Source organism: Chiloscyllium plagiosum, chromosome 7, assembly GCF_004010195.1.
Source record: "Chiloscyllium plagiosum isolate BGI_BamShark_2017 chromosome 7, ASM401019v2, whole genome shotgun sequence".
NCBI classification, from domain to species: domain Eukaryota; kingdom Metazoa; phylum Chordata; class Chondrichthyes; order Orectolobiformes; family Hemiscylliidae; genus Chiloscyllium; species Chiloscyllium plagiosum.
In genome coordinates, this window is record NC_057716.1 from 106,010,016 (window position 1) to 106,026,736 (window position 16,721).

The 16,721-nt window shown below is 46.6% G+C and overlaps 1 protein-coding gene across 1 annotated transcript in view; it reads right to left on the reverse strand.

Annotated features, from left to right (window-relative positions):
• The window catches only part of LOC122551955 (striated muscle preferentially expressed protein kinase-like), a 267,850-nt gene that overhangs the window by 28,028 nt on the left and 223,101 nt on the right, over positions 1–16,721 (reverse strand). The window contains exons 19-22 of the mRNA XM_043694526.1: positions 13,530–13,629; positions 5,923–6,123; positions 3,658–3,718; positions 304–381 (exon numbers count right to left, since the gene is read on the reverse strand). Of these exons, the coding sequence (XP_043550461.1) occupies positions 304–381; positions 3,658–3,718; positions 5,923–6,123; positions 13,530–13,629 (440 nt within the window). The remainder of the gene's footprint in view (positions 1–303; positions 382–3,657; positions 3,719–5,922; positions 6,124–13,529; positions 13,630–16,721) is intronic.

Below are 16,721 nucleotides of genomic sequence, written 5' to 3' on the forward strand. Positions count from 1 at the left end.
AGAAGGGGGAATGGGGAAGGTGAGAGACAGAGAGAGAGGGGGAGACTGAAGGAGGGTGGAAGAGGGTGAGAGAGGGGAAATGGGAGAGACAGGGATTGTGCAGTTGAGTAGGAGACAGGGAGAGGGAAATCCAAATCACAGGATGATAACATCACAAACACTTCTGACAAACCATAATAGATCAACTGACATTGTTCGAGCTGGAGGGGAGTGCATTAGTGAAGCCCAGGGGTCAGTATGAGCTGGAGACGCACCATACTAACTCCTGAACAAGTTGAATGGTGGAGGAATGAACAGGATTACCTTAATGTCCAGGTGAAGGATGTTGTTCTGATGGAGATAGCTGAGACCTTCCAGAATCTGACGGATATACAATCGCAGCTGGAGAGGGGAGATCTCAGTTAGTCACTGATGATACAAAGCAGTGACCCCGCCCTGCTCTGCCCTGCCCTGCCTGACCTCTCAGAGACTCACTGGACCAAATACACTGATGCCAGGCCACAGTCGGTTCAAATCTCACAGGGGGCACTTTGGGAATCTGAACTCCATTTGTTCCTGAGAATGAATTAAAGAGCAATAAAAGACCAAACGACTGCCTTAGGAAATAAATTTGGAATTGTCGATGACTGAACACCTCAAAATGTACTCTGACCACCATCTTCCAGTGGCAGTTAATGCCATTGATGTAGAGGATCCTGAGTTCAAGACCTACTTCTTAAATTGGAGTGTAAAATCCAGCTGCCATTCCTAATGCCATTCACAGGAAATGCTGCACCGTGGGAGATACTATCTCTGGGGTGAGAGGTTAATCTGAAATTTCATTAGGTCGATGCAAACCATCACATAAATACTATTTTAATGAAGAATAGGAGGGTTAGCCATTGTTTAAACTCAAAGAGAAACAAAAACAGATAACTAATCATTCTTACATGGATATTTGTGGACCTTAATTTCCTAGCCTCTGACCTGCTCTTGTATACACTGTGTTTATGTGGTGAGTCCAGTTGAATTTCTGGTCAAAGGTAACCCCCAGGATGTTAAAATTGGGGATTCATGTTGGTAATATCACCGAATGTCATGGGGTGGTGATTAGATTGTCTCTTATTAGTGTTGGTCATAGCCTGGCATTTGTGTGGCACAAATGTTATTTGCCACTTGTCAGCCCAAGCCTGGATATTGCCCAGTTCTTGTTGCATTTGAACATGGACTGCTTCGGTATCTGAGGAATCTGAGTATTTGATGATTATGCAATCATCGGTGAACATCCCTATTTCTGACCTTATGATGGAGGGAAGGTCATTGACGAAGCAGCTGAAGATGGTTGGCCCTAGGACACTCCCCTGAGGAGCTTCTGCGAAGATGTCCTGGAGCTGAGATGACTGACTGCCAACAACCATGACCATCTCCCTGTGATCCAGGTATGACTCTAACCAGCAGAGAGTTTGTCCCCAATAACCGTTGATTCCAGTTTTGCCAGGGCTCCTTGATGCCACACTTGGCCGAATGCAGCCTTGATGTCAAGGGCTGTCCCTCTCCCCTCCCCTCTGGAATTCAGCTCTTTTGTCCATGTTTGACCCAAGGCTGTAATGAGGTCAGGAGCTGAGTGACCCTGGGGGAACCCAAACTGGGCGTCACTGAGCAGGTTATTGCTGAGCAGGTGCTGCTTGATAGCTCTGTTACTGACCCCTTCCATCACTTTACTGATGATCGAGAGTAGACTGATGGGGCAGGAATTGGCTGAGTTGGATTTGTCCTGCTTTTTATGTACAGGACATACCTGGGCAATTTTCCACATTGTCGGGTAGATGCCAGTGTTGTAAGTGGACTGGAACAGCTTGGCTCGGGGAGCAGCAAGTTCTGGAGCACACATCTTCCGTACTATTGCTGGAATGTTGTCAGGGTCCGTAGCCTTTACAGTATCCAGTGCCTCTAACTGTTTCTTGATATCACATGGAGTGAATCGAATTGGCTGAAGACTGGTATCTGTGATGCTGGGGACTGCTGGAGGAGGTTGAGATGGATCATCCACTCTGATTTTGCAGAAACTGAAGATTACTGCAAAAGCTTCCACTTTATCTTTTGCCCTGATGTGCTGGGCTCTTCTATCATTGAGGATGGGGATTTTAGTAAAGCCTCTTCTTCCAGTGAGTTGTTTAATTGTTCACCACCATTCACAACTGGATGTGGCAGGACTGCAGAGCTTAGATCTGATCCATTGGTTGTGGGATCGCTTAGTTCTGTCTATCATTGGCTGCTTATGCTGTTTGGCAGTGCTTCATCTGGTGCTGCTCCTGGCATGCCCTACTGCATGAACCAGGGTTGAACCAGGGTTGATCCTCTGGCTTGATGGTAATGGTTGAGTGGGGGATATGCTGGGCCATGAGATTACAGATTGTGCTGGAGTACAGTTGTGCTGCTGTTGATGGCCCACAGTGCCTCATGGATGCCCAGTCTTGAGTTACTAGATCTGTTTGAAGTCTGTCCTTTTTAGCACGATGATAGTGCCACACAACCCGATGGAGGGTATTCTCAAAGTGAAGGTGGGACTTTGTCTCCACAAGGGCTGTGCGGTGGTCACTCTAACCGATACTGTCATGGACAGATGCATCTGCAGCTGGCAGCTTGGTAAGGGTGAGGTCAAGTCTGTTTTTCCCCCTTGTTGGTTCCCTCACCACCTGCCGCAGATTCAGTCTAGCAGCGATGTCTTTTAGGACCCAACCAGCTCGATCATTAATGCTGCTGCCCAGCCACTGTTGGTGGTGGTCATTGAAATCCCCCACCCAGAGTACACTCTGTGCCCTTGCCACTCTCAGTGCTTCCTCTAAGTATTGTCCAACATAGAGGAGTACCTCAGCTGAGGGAGGACAGTACATGGTAATCAGCAGGAGGTTTCCTTGCCAATGTTTAACCTGAAGCCACGAGACTTCATGGGGTCCAGAGTCAATGCTGAGGACTCCTGGAACAATGCCCTCCTGACTGTACCCCACTGTGCTGCCACCTCTGCTGGGTCTGTCCTGCCGGTGGGGTTGGGAAAATGGTGGTGGTATTTGGTACAATTCAGTGTGTGACACATTGTGAGACAGCTCTCCCAAATTTGGGAACCCACCCCCACTGCTATTGCTAAGTCTGACTTTGCAGGGTCAACAGTGCAGTGTCTGGCTGACTTTCATTCCTTTATTAAGACTGTCTATTGAGACGGAGTGGTTTGCTCGGACATTTCAGACAGTAGGCAAGAGTCTGTAATCACATATAGGCCAGGAGACTGGTAATGGTTACATGGTCACTATTACTAAGCCTAGTGTTAAGTTAAGTTGGCCATGGCGAGATTTGAACCAGTGTTCCAGAACAGGCTCTGTGGATTATGAATTCAGAGATATTGATGCCATGCTAGACTGTTGAATCCCTACAGCACAACACAGCACTGTATCAAAGTACTTCACTGAATGTTAACTGCTTTCAGACAACCTGAGGTCGTGAAAGGCGCTATTATCAATGCAAGTCTGACTAATCAGTAAACCCTTCATAAAAGCAAACATTATTCCACATCGGACACAAGGTGAAAGACTCGGGATGAGCACAGTTTAGGATGGACTCTGACCTCTGGCTACTGTGCTCTTTGACAGACTGAGGCGCGTGGGGACTGAGCCTCAGACTCACCTCGGTTTCCAAGACGTTGGGTTTCTTCACCAAGCGATCAAACAGCTCCTCCTGAGCACAGCTATAGTCCTAGTCAAGGCAGAGACAGAGAGAGAGAGAGACCCACCATCCCTCAGAACGGACAAGATCAGAAACCCGCTGCTATTCCGGCAGGAACACATTCACTCACCACACACACATACACACACACACTCTCCACACAATAACACACACACACACACATTCTGTCACTCACACACACATTCATATTCTCACACACACACACACTCACCTACACACCACACACAGTCTACAATTCTACATCAGACTGTCAGGTAATGCCATTAGGATGCAGAGACTCCGCTTTTACTGCAGTCTTCAGGCCTTTAACAGTATCAAATAAAACTCACTCTACACTGTCCCCCATCAAACACTTCCAGGAAAGGGACTGCACGGGGTTAGATAGAGGGTAAAGCTCCCTGTCACTGACGATATGGAACATGGCTGGTATTGGTTGAATTGCTGATTTGATACCTCTCCCTCTGACCTGCCTGATGTCTTTTCTAGTTTCCACTTATCCTCACTTTTCAACATAGGAACAGGAGTAGGCAATTCAGCCCATCGATGCTGCTCCACCATTTTATAGGATCTGTAGCCTTGCTGTATATTCCTGCCTCGGGTCAATATCCCTTGCTACCCTTACTTAATAAGAAAAAGCCTATCTCAGATTTAAATTTAACAACCAAATTAGCATTGACCACTATTTGAGGAAGGGAGCTCCACATCTCTATCACTTGTACCATCACCATCACTTTCTCCCCCAGCAACCCCATCCCACCAAATAACCTGATGAAGGAGCAATGCTCCAAAAGCCTGTGATTTCAAATAAACCTGTTGGACTGTAACATAGTGTCGTGTGACTTGTGACCCAGAATATCTGGGTTCAAGCCTCGTTCTGAACCAGGAAGGCACATTCACAGCACAGTCAGAGAGATTCAGTCTGTAAATCCTTCCAGTGCACAATAACGAAGGACAGTAAGGGCAGGAAAGATCTTGGTCAGTCACATGACAGGGAAAATGCTGGAATACTAAAGAGGGATTGGGAAAACTGGACCTGTATTCCTTAAATTTTCAAAGAATCCCCTTGACACACAGAAACTACTGAAAGGGACAGACAGGGGGGGTATTTCCCCTGGTTGGGGAGTCTCGAACTTGGGTCACAATTTAAAAATAAGGAGGTGTTACTTTGGACTGAGGTGAGAATTTTCTTTTACTCCAATTTGGAATTCTCCACCACAGAGTGCTGTGCCTGTTGTCTTTGAGCGTGTTTAAAGTAGAAACTGATGGATTTGTGATTCCCCGTGAGGTACAGGGATAGGGGGCGCATAAAAGACATTGAAGTATTCGCTCAGCCACGATTGTACTGAATAATGGGAGGCATTGGCCTGGTGGGATTATCGTTGGACTGTTAATCCAGAGACCCAAATAATGTTCCGGGGATCCAGGTTCAAATCCCACCACAGCAGATGGTGGAATTTGATTCAATAAAAGAAAATTGGGATTAAAGGAGTCTAATGATGACCATTAATCCATTGTCGAATGTCAGAAAACGTGATCTGGCTTGCTAATGTCCTTTAGGTAAGGGAATCTTCCATCCTTATCTGGTCTGGCCTACATGTGACTCCAGACCCACAGCAATGTGATTGACTCTTAACTGCCCTCTTGGCAATTCGGGATGGGTAATAAATGCTGGCTGGTCAGTGATGTCCACATCCTGTGAATAAAGTTTAAGAAATGGAGCAGGCTTGATGGGCTGAATGGCTTCCTAATGTTCCTGTCTTTAATATCCACAGCTTCAGACGGCAATGATATGAGTGTAAATAGACAGGGAAATTAAATTCAAACCATAATCAGATCAGATGTGACCAAGTAGGGACAGGCTTGAATGGTGTGGAAAAGTAAGTGTTGCCCCCAGAGGCATGTACTCGGGGTTGGGGGGCGGGGGGGTTAGTTCAGTCGGTTGGATGGAGTTCAATGAGGTTCAGGGCAACCTCCCTGCCCAAGTTCCTGGTGGTGCTCACGGCATTGTGGGTCAGACTCTGTTGCTGGCTGAAGCAGAGTGCCCTACACCCACTGGACCCTTGACTAGGCCCCAACACATTTTGTAAAGGGGTTCCCCGGAGCCAGTCTCTGAGTGGGCGCTGTGTGAAACGGGGGTTTGGTGGGGGAGCGGGGGGGAGTGAAAGAAATTCTGTCCTGAGAGCAGTACGGATGGTGAAAGGATACAGCTCCAGGACAATTACAATGCTGCTCTTTTTCTCAAAAGCATCATGGAAGAAGACAATCCTCTCGTGATCGAGCTGGGACAGAATCTCCAGCTCCCTCACGGCCTCGTCCCGCGGAGCAGCACGGAAGGAGATGAACTTGGCGGCGTAGTCTAACTTGCTGCTCCTCTCCATCACTCGCTTGATGCACGAAAAGGCACCCCTTCAGAGAAGGGAAACAGAGAAATGCTGATTAACAACTAACTGGCACACAGTAGCATCAGTGCCTCACAACCCCCTGTCTGCAGGGAGAGGAAGTGAGAGGTTCAGACTATCACGGTTTGGCTGAACCGACTGCTGCAGGGAAGAGAAGACCGAGGTCTTGAAGCTGATCGAAGAATCTGACAGGGCAGGATATAAAAAGGATGTTTCCACGTGAAAAATCGGGATTAGTGCACCTCCTGTGGCTGTTATTGTCGGTGCTGACTCAAGGGCTAAAGGGCGAGTGAGACTAGAGATAGGAGGAGCATTTGGAGGATTCTGGGTCTGTAATCGATGGAAAATGTGAAGTGGGGGGGATCTGTTCAGAGGGATGTGGGCCAAACACAGGCAAATAGGACTATTCAGTTTGGGAAAGCTGGCCAACATGGAACGAGTTGGGCTGAAGGGTCTGTTTTTGTGCCTGCATGACACTATCACTCTATAATACTGAGAGGCTTGGATAGAGTGAACGTGGAGAAAATGTTTCCATTAGAAGGAGGGACTAGGACCCAAAGGCACAGCCTCAGAGTGAAGGAATGACCTTTTTGAATTGAGATGAGGAGGACTTTCTCCAGCCAGAGGGTGAGGAATCTGTAGAACTCACTGCTGCTGAAGGCTGAGGAGGCCAAGTCACTGAGTGTATTTGAGACAGAGATAGATATGTTCTTGATTAGTAAAGGGGAGAAAGTTTTGGGGAGAAGGCAGGAGAATGGAGTTGAGAAACATCTCAGCCATGATTGAATGACAGTTCAGACTGAATGGCCTAATTCTGCTCCTTTATCTTACAGACTTATAGGAGTCAAAAGTGTCAGTAATAAATCTGATTGAGAATGCAGGAGAAATGGCCTTAATATGGATAATGTGGGAGTGGCTCCCTCAGGGGGCATTTGGGGCAGCTGGATAAAGGGAAGGGAAGAAGGAATAGGAGGATATGGTAGTGGGGTGAGATGGAGCAAGGCTGAGGGCTGACCTGAAAGGGGTGTTAGGTGATTATGATGGGCAAGGACAGAATTAATAGAAAACAGCTGTTCCCCTTAGTCTAAGGAGGAGAAAGTGAGGTCTACAGATGCTGGAGATCAGAGCTGAAAATGTGTTGCTGGAAAGGAACAGCAGGTCAGGCAGCATCCAGGGAAAAGGAGAATCGACGTTTCGGGCATAAGCCTGAAGAAGGGCTTATGCCCGAAATGTCGATTCTCCTGTTCCCTGGATGCTGCCTGACCTGATGCGCCTTTCCAGCAGCACATTTTCAGCACCCCTTAGTCTAAGGGTCAGTAACAATAGGGCATCACTTTAAAGTGAAAGGCTGGAGGTTTAGAAGGGATTTGAGGAAGCCTTTTTCACCCAGAGAGTAGTGGGAGTCTGGAATGCACTGCCTAGGAGAGTAGTTGAGGCGGGAATTTTCAGAACCTTTAAAAAGTACTTGGATGAACTTTTGAGGTGTCATAACATTCAAGCCTATGGGCCTAATGTGAGAAAGTGGGACTGGTTTAGGTCATGGTATATTTATGGCAGTAAAGACTTGATGGGCCGAATGGCCTTTTCTGTATTATTCTATGATGTGAAGCATAAGCACCCACTTCATGGAATCATAGAATTGTTATGGCATAGCAGGAGACCATTCAGCCCATTACCTAGCCCTGAAGTCCTGCCTTTTTGCCATTTCCCCGTACACCATTATTATCCAAACCATCAGCCACAGAGTAACTGAACTGACTGCATGCTGTGTAGCAAGTCTGGGTGAAAGCAGCAGGTCAAACAAAGCTTATAGAGATATAACATTGGAGGGACATAGAGGTATAAGTGACCTTATAGGGTGTATAAAATCATGAGGAGCATAGATAAGGTAGATAGCCAACAACATTTCCCCAAGACGGGAGTGTAAAACTAGAGGGCATAGGGTTAAAGTGAGAGGGGAGGGTTATCAAAGGGTTCAGAGGGTCAATTGTTTTCACACAGAGGGTGGTGAGTGTCTGGAATGGGCCACCATAGGTAGTTGTGGAAGCGAGTACAATTTTGTCATTTCCGAAACATTTGGACAAGTATCTCAATGGGATAGGTATGGAGGAATATGGACCAAACGCAGGCAAATGGGGCTAGATTAATTGTGAAAATGGGACAGCATGGGCAAGTTGGGCTGAAAGGCCTGTTTTCCTGCTGTAAACCTCCAAGACTAACAGTATGTGATGGATGGCAGTTATAGAAAGGGGGGGAAAGTCTCAGATACAGTCACATAGATGGATTAACTTCAGGTAGGGTAAGAGAGGTAGGCAGTGAGAGCAGGAGTCTTTTGTGGATATACCCATTTCAAACAGGTATGCTGTTTTGGAAAATGTAGGGGGTGATGGATTCTCAGGGGAATGTAGCACAAACAGCCAAGTTTCTGGTATTGAGACTTGCTCAAATGCAACGAGGGGTACGTCAGCTTCCAAGAGATCAATTGTGTTAGGGGATTCTGTAGTCAGAGGTACAGACAGACGTTTCTGTGGCCAGCAGAGAAAAAGCAGAATGGTGTGTTGTTTCCCTGGTGCCAGGAGAAAGTGAGGACTGCAGATGCTGGAGACCAGAGTTGAAAAATGTGGTGCTGGAAAAACACAGCAGGCCAGGCAGCATCCGAGGAGCAGGAGAATCGACGTTCCTGAAGAAGGCTCATGCCCGAAACGTCGATTCTCCTGCTCCTTGGATGCTGCCTGGCCTGCTGTGTTTTTCTAGCACCACATTTTTCATCCCTGGTGCCAGGATCAAGGATGTCTCAGAGAGGGTGCAGAATGTTCTCACGGGGGAGAGGGGCCAGCAGGAGGTCATTGTCCACATTGGAACCAACGATATTGAAAGGGAAAAGGTTGAGACTCTGAAGGGAGATTACAGAGAGTTAGGTAGAAATTTAAAAAGGAGGCCCTCAAGTGTAGTAATATCTGGATTACTCCCGGTGCTACAAGCTAGTGAGGGCAGGAACAGGAGGATAGAGCAGATGAATGCATGGCTCAGGAGCTGGTGTATAGGACAAGGATTCTCATTTTTGGATTATTGGAATCTGTTTTGGGGTAGAAGTGACCTGTACAAGAAGGACGGATTGCACCTAAATTGGAAGGGGACTAATATACTGGCAGAGAAATTTGCTAGAACTGCTTGGGAGGATTTAATCTAGTAAGGTGGGGTGGGACCCAGGGAGACAGTGAGGAAAGAGATCATTCTGAGACGGGTACAGCTGAGAACAGAAGTGAGTCAAACAGTCACGGCAAGCAGGGACAAGGTAGGACTAATAAATTAAGCTGCATTTATTTCAACGCAAGGGGCCTAACAGGGAAGGCAGATGAACTCAGGGCATGGTTGAAACATGGGACTGGGATATCATAGCAATTACGGAAACATGGCTCAGGGATGGACAGGACTGGCAGCTGAATGTTCCAGAATACAAATGCTACAGGAAGGATAGAAAGGGATGGAAGAGAGGAGGGGGAGTGACATTTTTGATAAGGGATAACATTACAGCTGTGCTAAGGGAGGATATTCCCGGAAATACATCCAGGGAAGTTATTTGGGTGGAACTGAGAAATAAGAAAGGGATGATCACATTATTGGGATTGTATTATAGACCCCCTAATAGTCAGAGGGAAATTGAGAAACAAACTTGTAAGGAAATCTCAGCTATCTGTAAGAATAATAGGGTAGTTATGGTAGGGGATTTTAACTTTCCAAACATCGACTGAGACTGCCCTAGTGTTAAAGGTTTAGATGGAGAGGAATTTCTTAAGTGTGTACAAGACAATTTTCTGATTCAGAATGTGGATGTACCTACGAGAGAAGGTGCAAAACTTGACCTACTCTTGGGAAATAAAGCAGGGCAGGTGACTGAGGTGTCAGTGGGGGAGCACTTTGGGGCCAGCGACCCATAATTCTATTCATTTTAAAGTAGTGATGGAAAAGGATAGAGCAGATCTAAAAGTTGAAGTTCTAAATTGGAGAAAGACCAATTTTGACGGTATTAGGCAAAATGTTTCAAAAGTTGATTGGAGGCAGATGTTCGCAGGTAAAGGGACGGCTGGAAAATGGGAAACCTTCAGAAATGAGATAAAAAGAATCCAGAGAAAGTATATTCCTGTCAGGGTGAAAGGGAAGGCTGGTAGGTATAGGGAATGCTGGGTGACAAAAGAAATTGAGGGTTTGGTTAAGAAAAAGAAGGAAGCATATGTCAGGTTCAGACAGGATAGAATGAGTGAATCCTAAGAAGAGTACAAAGAAAGTAGGAGTATACTTAAGAGGGAAATCAGGAGGGCAAAACGGGGATATGAAATAGCTTTGGCAAATAGAATTAAGGAGAATCCAAAGGGTTTTTACAAATATATTAAGGACAAAAGGGTAACTAGGGAGAGAATAGGGCCCTCAAAGATCAGCAAGGCGGCCTTTGTGTGGAGCCACAGAAAATGGGGGAGATACTAAATGAATATTTTGCATCAGTATTTACTGTGGAAAAGGATATGGAAGATATAGACTGTAGGGAAATAGAATGTGATATCTTGCAAAATGTCCAGATTACAGAGAAGGAAGTACTGGATGTCTTGAAACGGTTAAAGGTGGATAAATCCCCAGGACCTGATCAGGTGTACCCAAGAACTCTGTCGGAAGCTAGAGAAGTGATTGCTGGGACTCTTGCTGAGATATTTGTATCATTGATGGTCACAGGTGAGGTGCCGGAAGACTGGAGGTTGGCAAACATATTGCCACTGTTTAAGAAGGGCGGTAAAGACAAGCCAGGGAACCTCGGTGGTGGGCAAGTTGTTGGAGGGAATTCTGATGGACAGGATGTACATGTATGTGGAAAGGCAAGGACTGATTAGGGATAGTCAACATGGCTTTGTTCATGGGAAATCATGTCTCACAAACTTGATTGAGTTTTTTGAAGAAGTAACAAAGAAGATTGATGAGGGCAGACCGGTAGATGTGATCTATATGGACTTCAGTAAGGTGTTCGACAACGTTCCCCATGGGAGACTGAGAAGCAAGGTTAGATCTCATGGAACACAGGGAGAACTAGCCATTTGGATACAGAACTGGCTCAAAGGTAGAAGACAGAGGGTGGTTGTGGAGGGTTGTTTTTCAGACTGGAGGCCTGTGACCAGTGGAGTGCCACATGGATCGGTGCTGGGCCCTCTACTTTTTGTCATTTACATAAATGATTTGGATGCGAACATAAGAGGTACAGTTAGCAAGTTTACAAATGACACCAAAATTGGAGGTGTAGTGGACAGAGTTACCTCAGATTACAACAGGATCTGGACCAGATGGGCCAATGGGCTGAGAAGTGGCAGATGCTTTCCTTTATTGGTCAGAGTATTGAGTACAGGAGTTGGGAGGTCATGTTGCGGAGAGTGGTGCGAGTATGGAATGAGCTGCCAGAGGAAGTGGTGGAGGCTGGTACAATTACATCATTTAAGGTATCTGGATGGGTATATGAATAGTACAGGACACTGGTTAGGCCACTGTTGGAATATTGCGTGTAATTTTGATCTCCTTCCTATCGGAAAGATGTTGTGTAACTTAAAAGGGTTCAGAAAATATTTACAAGGATGTTGCCAGGGTTGGAGGATCTGAGCTATAGGGAGAGGCTGAACAGGCTGGGGCTGTTTTCTCTGGAGCGTCGGAGGCTGAGGGGTGACCTTATCGAGGTTTGCAAAATTAATGAGGGGCATGGAAAGGATAAATAGGCAAAGTATTTTCCCTGGGGTCGGGGAGTCCAGAACTAGAGGGCATAGGTTTAAGGTGAGAGGGAAAAGATATAAAAGAGACCTAAGGGGCAACTTTTTCACGCAGAGGGTGGTACGTGTATGGAATGAGCTGCCAGAGGATGTGGTGAAGGCTGGTACAATTGCAACATTTAAGAGGCCTATGAATAGGAAGGGTTTGGAGGGATATGGGCCGGGTGCTGGCAGGTGGGAGTAGATTGGGTTGGGATATCTGGTCGGCACGGACGGGTTGGACCGAAAGGTCTGTTTCCATGCTATACATCTCTATGACTCTTCAATAATCCATACAGACAAACAGACTTTTGCAAGGGCTTCGACAAGGTTCCACACAGTAGACTGGTTGGATCATGCGGGATCCAAGGAGAGCTAGTCAACTGGATACAAAATTGGCTGTGTCGGAGCAAGAGGGTGGTGGTGGAGAGTTGTTTTTCGGGCTGGAGGCCTGTGACCAGCGATATTCCGCAGTGATTGGGGCTGGGCCTCCTGTTGTTTATCATTCACATAAATGATTTGAATGAAAGTATAGGAGATATGGTTCATAAGTTTGTAGATGACACCAAAATCAGACGTATAGTGAACAGTGAAGAAGATTATCTCAAAGTACAACAGGATCTTGATCAGGCGGGCCAATGGGCCAAGCAGTGGCAGATGAAGTTTAATTGAGATAAATGTGAGGTAAGACAGACCAGGGCAGGACTTAGACAGTTAATGATGGGACCCTGGCAGTGTTGTTGTACAGAGAGACCTAGGGGTGCAGATACATAGTTCCTTGAATGTGGCATCACAGGTAGACAGGGTGGTGAAGATAATGTTTCGCATGCTTGACTTTATCAGTCAGAGAATTGAATACATGAGTTGGAACGTCACATTGTGGCTGTGCAGAACCTTGGGGAAGCTACAGTTGGAGTACTGTATACAAATCTGGTCACCCTGCTATAGGAAGGATACTGGAAAGGGTGTAGGAAAGATAACAAAGATGTTATTGAGACTGGAGGGTTTGAGTGATTGGGAGAGGCCGAATAGGCTGGGATTCTTTTTCCTGGAGCGTCAGAGGCTGACGGATGACCGTATAGAGGTTCATAAAATCATGAGGGACCATAGATAGGGTGACCAGCCAAGGTTTTTTCCTTGGGGTGGGGAGTCCAGAACTAGAGGCATAGGTTTAGAGCGAGTAGGAAAGTTTCAAAGGGACCTAAGGGGCAACTTTTTCACGCAGAGAGTGGTGCGAGTATGGAATGAGCTGCCAGAGGAAGTGGTGGAGGCTGGTACAATTACATCATTTAAAAGGTATCTGGATGGGTATATGAATAGGAAGGATTTAGAGAGGTATGGGCCAAGTGCTGGCAAATAGGACGAGATTAGGTTAAGATATGTGGTCAGCATGGACGAGTTGGACCGAAGGGTCTGTTTCTGTGTTCTATGACTCTATGACTCAATACCCATAGTCTATGAAAATAATAAATAAACCTTCACGGATCATTCAGTCTTTGATTGAGAAATTTCACAAGTGTTCTGATTAGCTGGAGCAGTAGAACTGATTTTAAAATTGAAAACACCCCACCCCCACCCCTTCACCCCACCACCCACAGCCCTTAGTGTTATGTCCCTGCCGCTCTGTGTCACTCACCTCCCGATCTCCTGATGCACATCATAATAATCAGATAACAGCCTCATTTTCCGCAAGATCGTATCCTCATCATCCATAGGTTCATCATTTCCAATTTTCTCTGGAAAAGAATAAAGCATCAGGAAAACACAATTTACAGAGAGATACTGATAGGTTAAATAAGTGGGTGAAGAGGTGGAATATGGACTACATTGTGGGAAAATGTAAGGTTATTCATTTTGGAAGGGAGGACAAAAAACAGTATTATTTAACTGGAGAGAAACTGCAGAAAGCTGCAACACAAAGGGACTTAGGGGAGACTTGGACACAAAACACAGAAAGCTAGGATACAGGGATAGCAGGTAATCAGGAAGGCTCATGGAATGTTGGCCCTTATTTCAGGGGAGTTGGAGTATAAGAGTAGGGAAGTCTTACTGCAAACTGTACAAGGTGCTCGGGAGACCACATCAGGAGCACTGTGAGCAGGATTGGTCCCTTACTTAAGATTAGATTAGATTAGATTAGATTCCCTACAGTATGGAAACAGGCCCGTCAGCCCAACATGTCCACACCGACCCTCCGAAGTGTAGCCCATCCAGACCCATCCCCCTGACTAATGCACCTAACCCTATGGGCCAATTCACCTGACCTGTACATCTTTGGATTGCGGGAGGAAACCGGAGCAAACCCACGCAGACACAGGGAGAATGTCCAAACTCCACACAGACAGTCTCCCAAGGCTGGAATCAAAACCGGACTGTGCCACTGTAAGGCAGCAGTGCTAACCACTGAGCCACCGTGCTGCCCTAAGGAAAGATTTCATTTCATTGGAGGCAGTTCAGAGAAGATTCACTCGGATGATCCCTGCTATGGAGAGATTATTGTATGTGCTAAGGTTAAACAAGTTAGGACTGTACTCACTGGGAGTTTAAAAGATTGAGAGGTGATCTCATTGAAACATACCAGATTCTTAAGGGGCTTGACAGGGTCAATGCTGAGAGGGTGTTTCCCTTCATGGGAGAGTCCAGGACCAGAGGGCACAGCCTCAGAGTAAAGGAGCACCAATTTAAGACTGAGATGAGGAGGAATTTCTTCTCTCAGAGGTTTGGGAGTCTTTGGAACTCCTTACCACAGAGAGCTGTGGGGGCAGAATCCTTCTGTATATTGAAGGCTGAGATGGAGAGATCCTTGATCAGTCGGGGAATCAAGGGTTACTGGGAAAGGGCAGGAAAGTGGACATGAGGAATGTCAGATCAGCCATGATCCTATTGAATGGAGGAACAGATGCTGAATGGCCTACTCCTGTTCCTATTCCTTATAGTCCCAAGACATGGTTTCTGTGGTGACTATCGTAGATTCTTGGTTGTTAAATTTAAATTTCACCAGTTGCCATGGTGGGATTTGGAACCCATGTTCCAATTGGGCAGGGAGGGGGGGATGCCTGGATTGTTTATCCAGTGACATTGCTCCCACTGAGTGATCACTGTGCTTGTTCCCTGACGGTCATTGGCTGGTCTCTCATTGTAGAGAGGGAGAGAGAGACATAACAGTTGGAGGTGGGGGTGAGGGGTTAAACCTGAGGGTTACTACACCTCCAGGCACGGAGTGAGATTGAGGAACGAAGGTCTTTGCATTGACTTCAGGCAGGGCGAGAATTGAATCAGTGATGTTGGCACTCTGCATTGCAAGCCAGACATCCGGCCAACTGAGCTTACCAGTCCCCCAGCTTAGAGGTCGTGCTAGTGGACGGGGTGTTGCTGGCCTGTCTGATGGAGTGTGCTAACCTCTCACTTTCTGCCCATCCTGGCTTTGGAATACAATCCATATATCCTTGTCCACGTTCCCCAGTCCTCGACACTCTCCCCTCCCCCATCCCACCCCCATTCCCGTCGCAGGGCCAAATCATTCCAGAGAAACCATTAGAAGGAGCAGGAATGATAATTCCTCGGATGAGCTCAGCACAGTCTCCTGAGACTCATTGCTCCTCATCGTGTTCGAGACAGAAGCTTGACTCAGGTCTGAGCTGATTAGTTCACAAAAATCACAGCCTGCCAGCCAACTATTCATTACCCTGACAACAGCAATGGCTGGCTTCAAACCAGGTTAGCAACGATCGAGGGCACAGTGATGTTGCCAGAAAATATCACAACAGCTATTAACACAACAAGGTCAGTGAGCTAGTGGCTCTTACTGCAGTTCTGAGTGTTTCATAAAGGGACTGAACAGTTCTAGTCAGAAACAGGAGGCTGGAGATCTCCGAGAGTTCTTCCACTTATAGCCTTCGATAGGTTAGACGTGGATTTGTCATAGAGGCCTACAGCACAGAAAAAGGTCCTTTGACCTATTCAGTCTGTGCCAGTCAAAAACAGCCATCTAACTATTCTATACCCATTTCCCAGCACTTGGCCCATTGCCCTCATTCCTGATGAAGGGCTTATGCCCAAAACATCGATTCTCCTGTTCTTGACCGGCTGTGCTTTTCCAGCACTACACTCTTCAACTTTGATCTCCAGCATCTGCAGTCCTCACCTTCCCTGTTGCCTTGTATGCCTTGCCATTGCAAGGTCACATCTAGATCCTTCTCCTGCTGCACTCTCAGCTGCCTGGCGTCAGTGTCCTCTGCCACAGTGAGGCAAGAAGAGAATGGGAGATCTACCCAGCCTTGCCCACGTCACTGAACACAGGGAACAGGAGCCAGAGAGACCATGTGGCCTGTTCTACCATCTATTGCTTGAAATACCTTTAAGCACAGTCTTAAATGGGGAGGCAGTGGCCTGGTGGTATTATTACTGGACTGTTAATCCAGAATCCAGGTTGGAATCCCGTCACAGCAGATGGTGGAATTTGACCTCAATAAAAATCTGGAATTAGGAGTCTAATGGTGACCGTGAATCCATTGTTGATTGTTGGGAAAACCCTGTCGATTGTCCAGTGTGTGCAGGAGGGCTTCCTGACACAGTATGTAGACAGGCCAACAAGGGGCGAAGCCACATTAGATTTGGTACTGGGTGATGAGCCCGGCCAGGTGTTAGACTTGGAAGTAGGTGAGCACTTTGGGTGATAGCGATCACAATTTTGTTATGTTTACTTTAGTGACAGAAAGGGATAGGTGTATACCACTGGGCAGGAGTTACAGCTGGGGGAAAGACAATTACGATGCAATTAGGCAAGATTTAGGAAGCATAGGATGGGGAAGGAAACTGCAGGGGATGG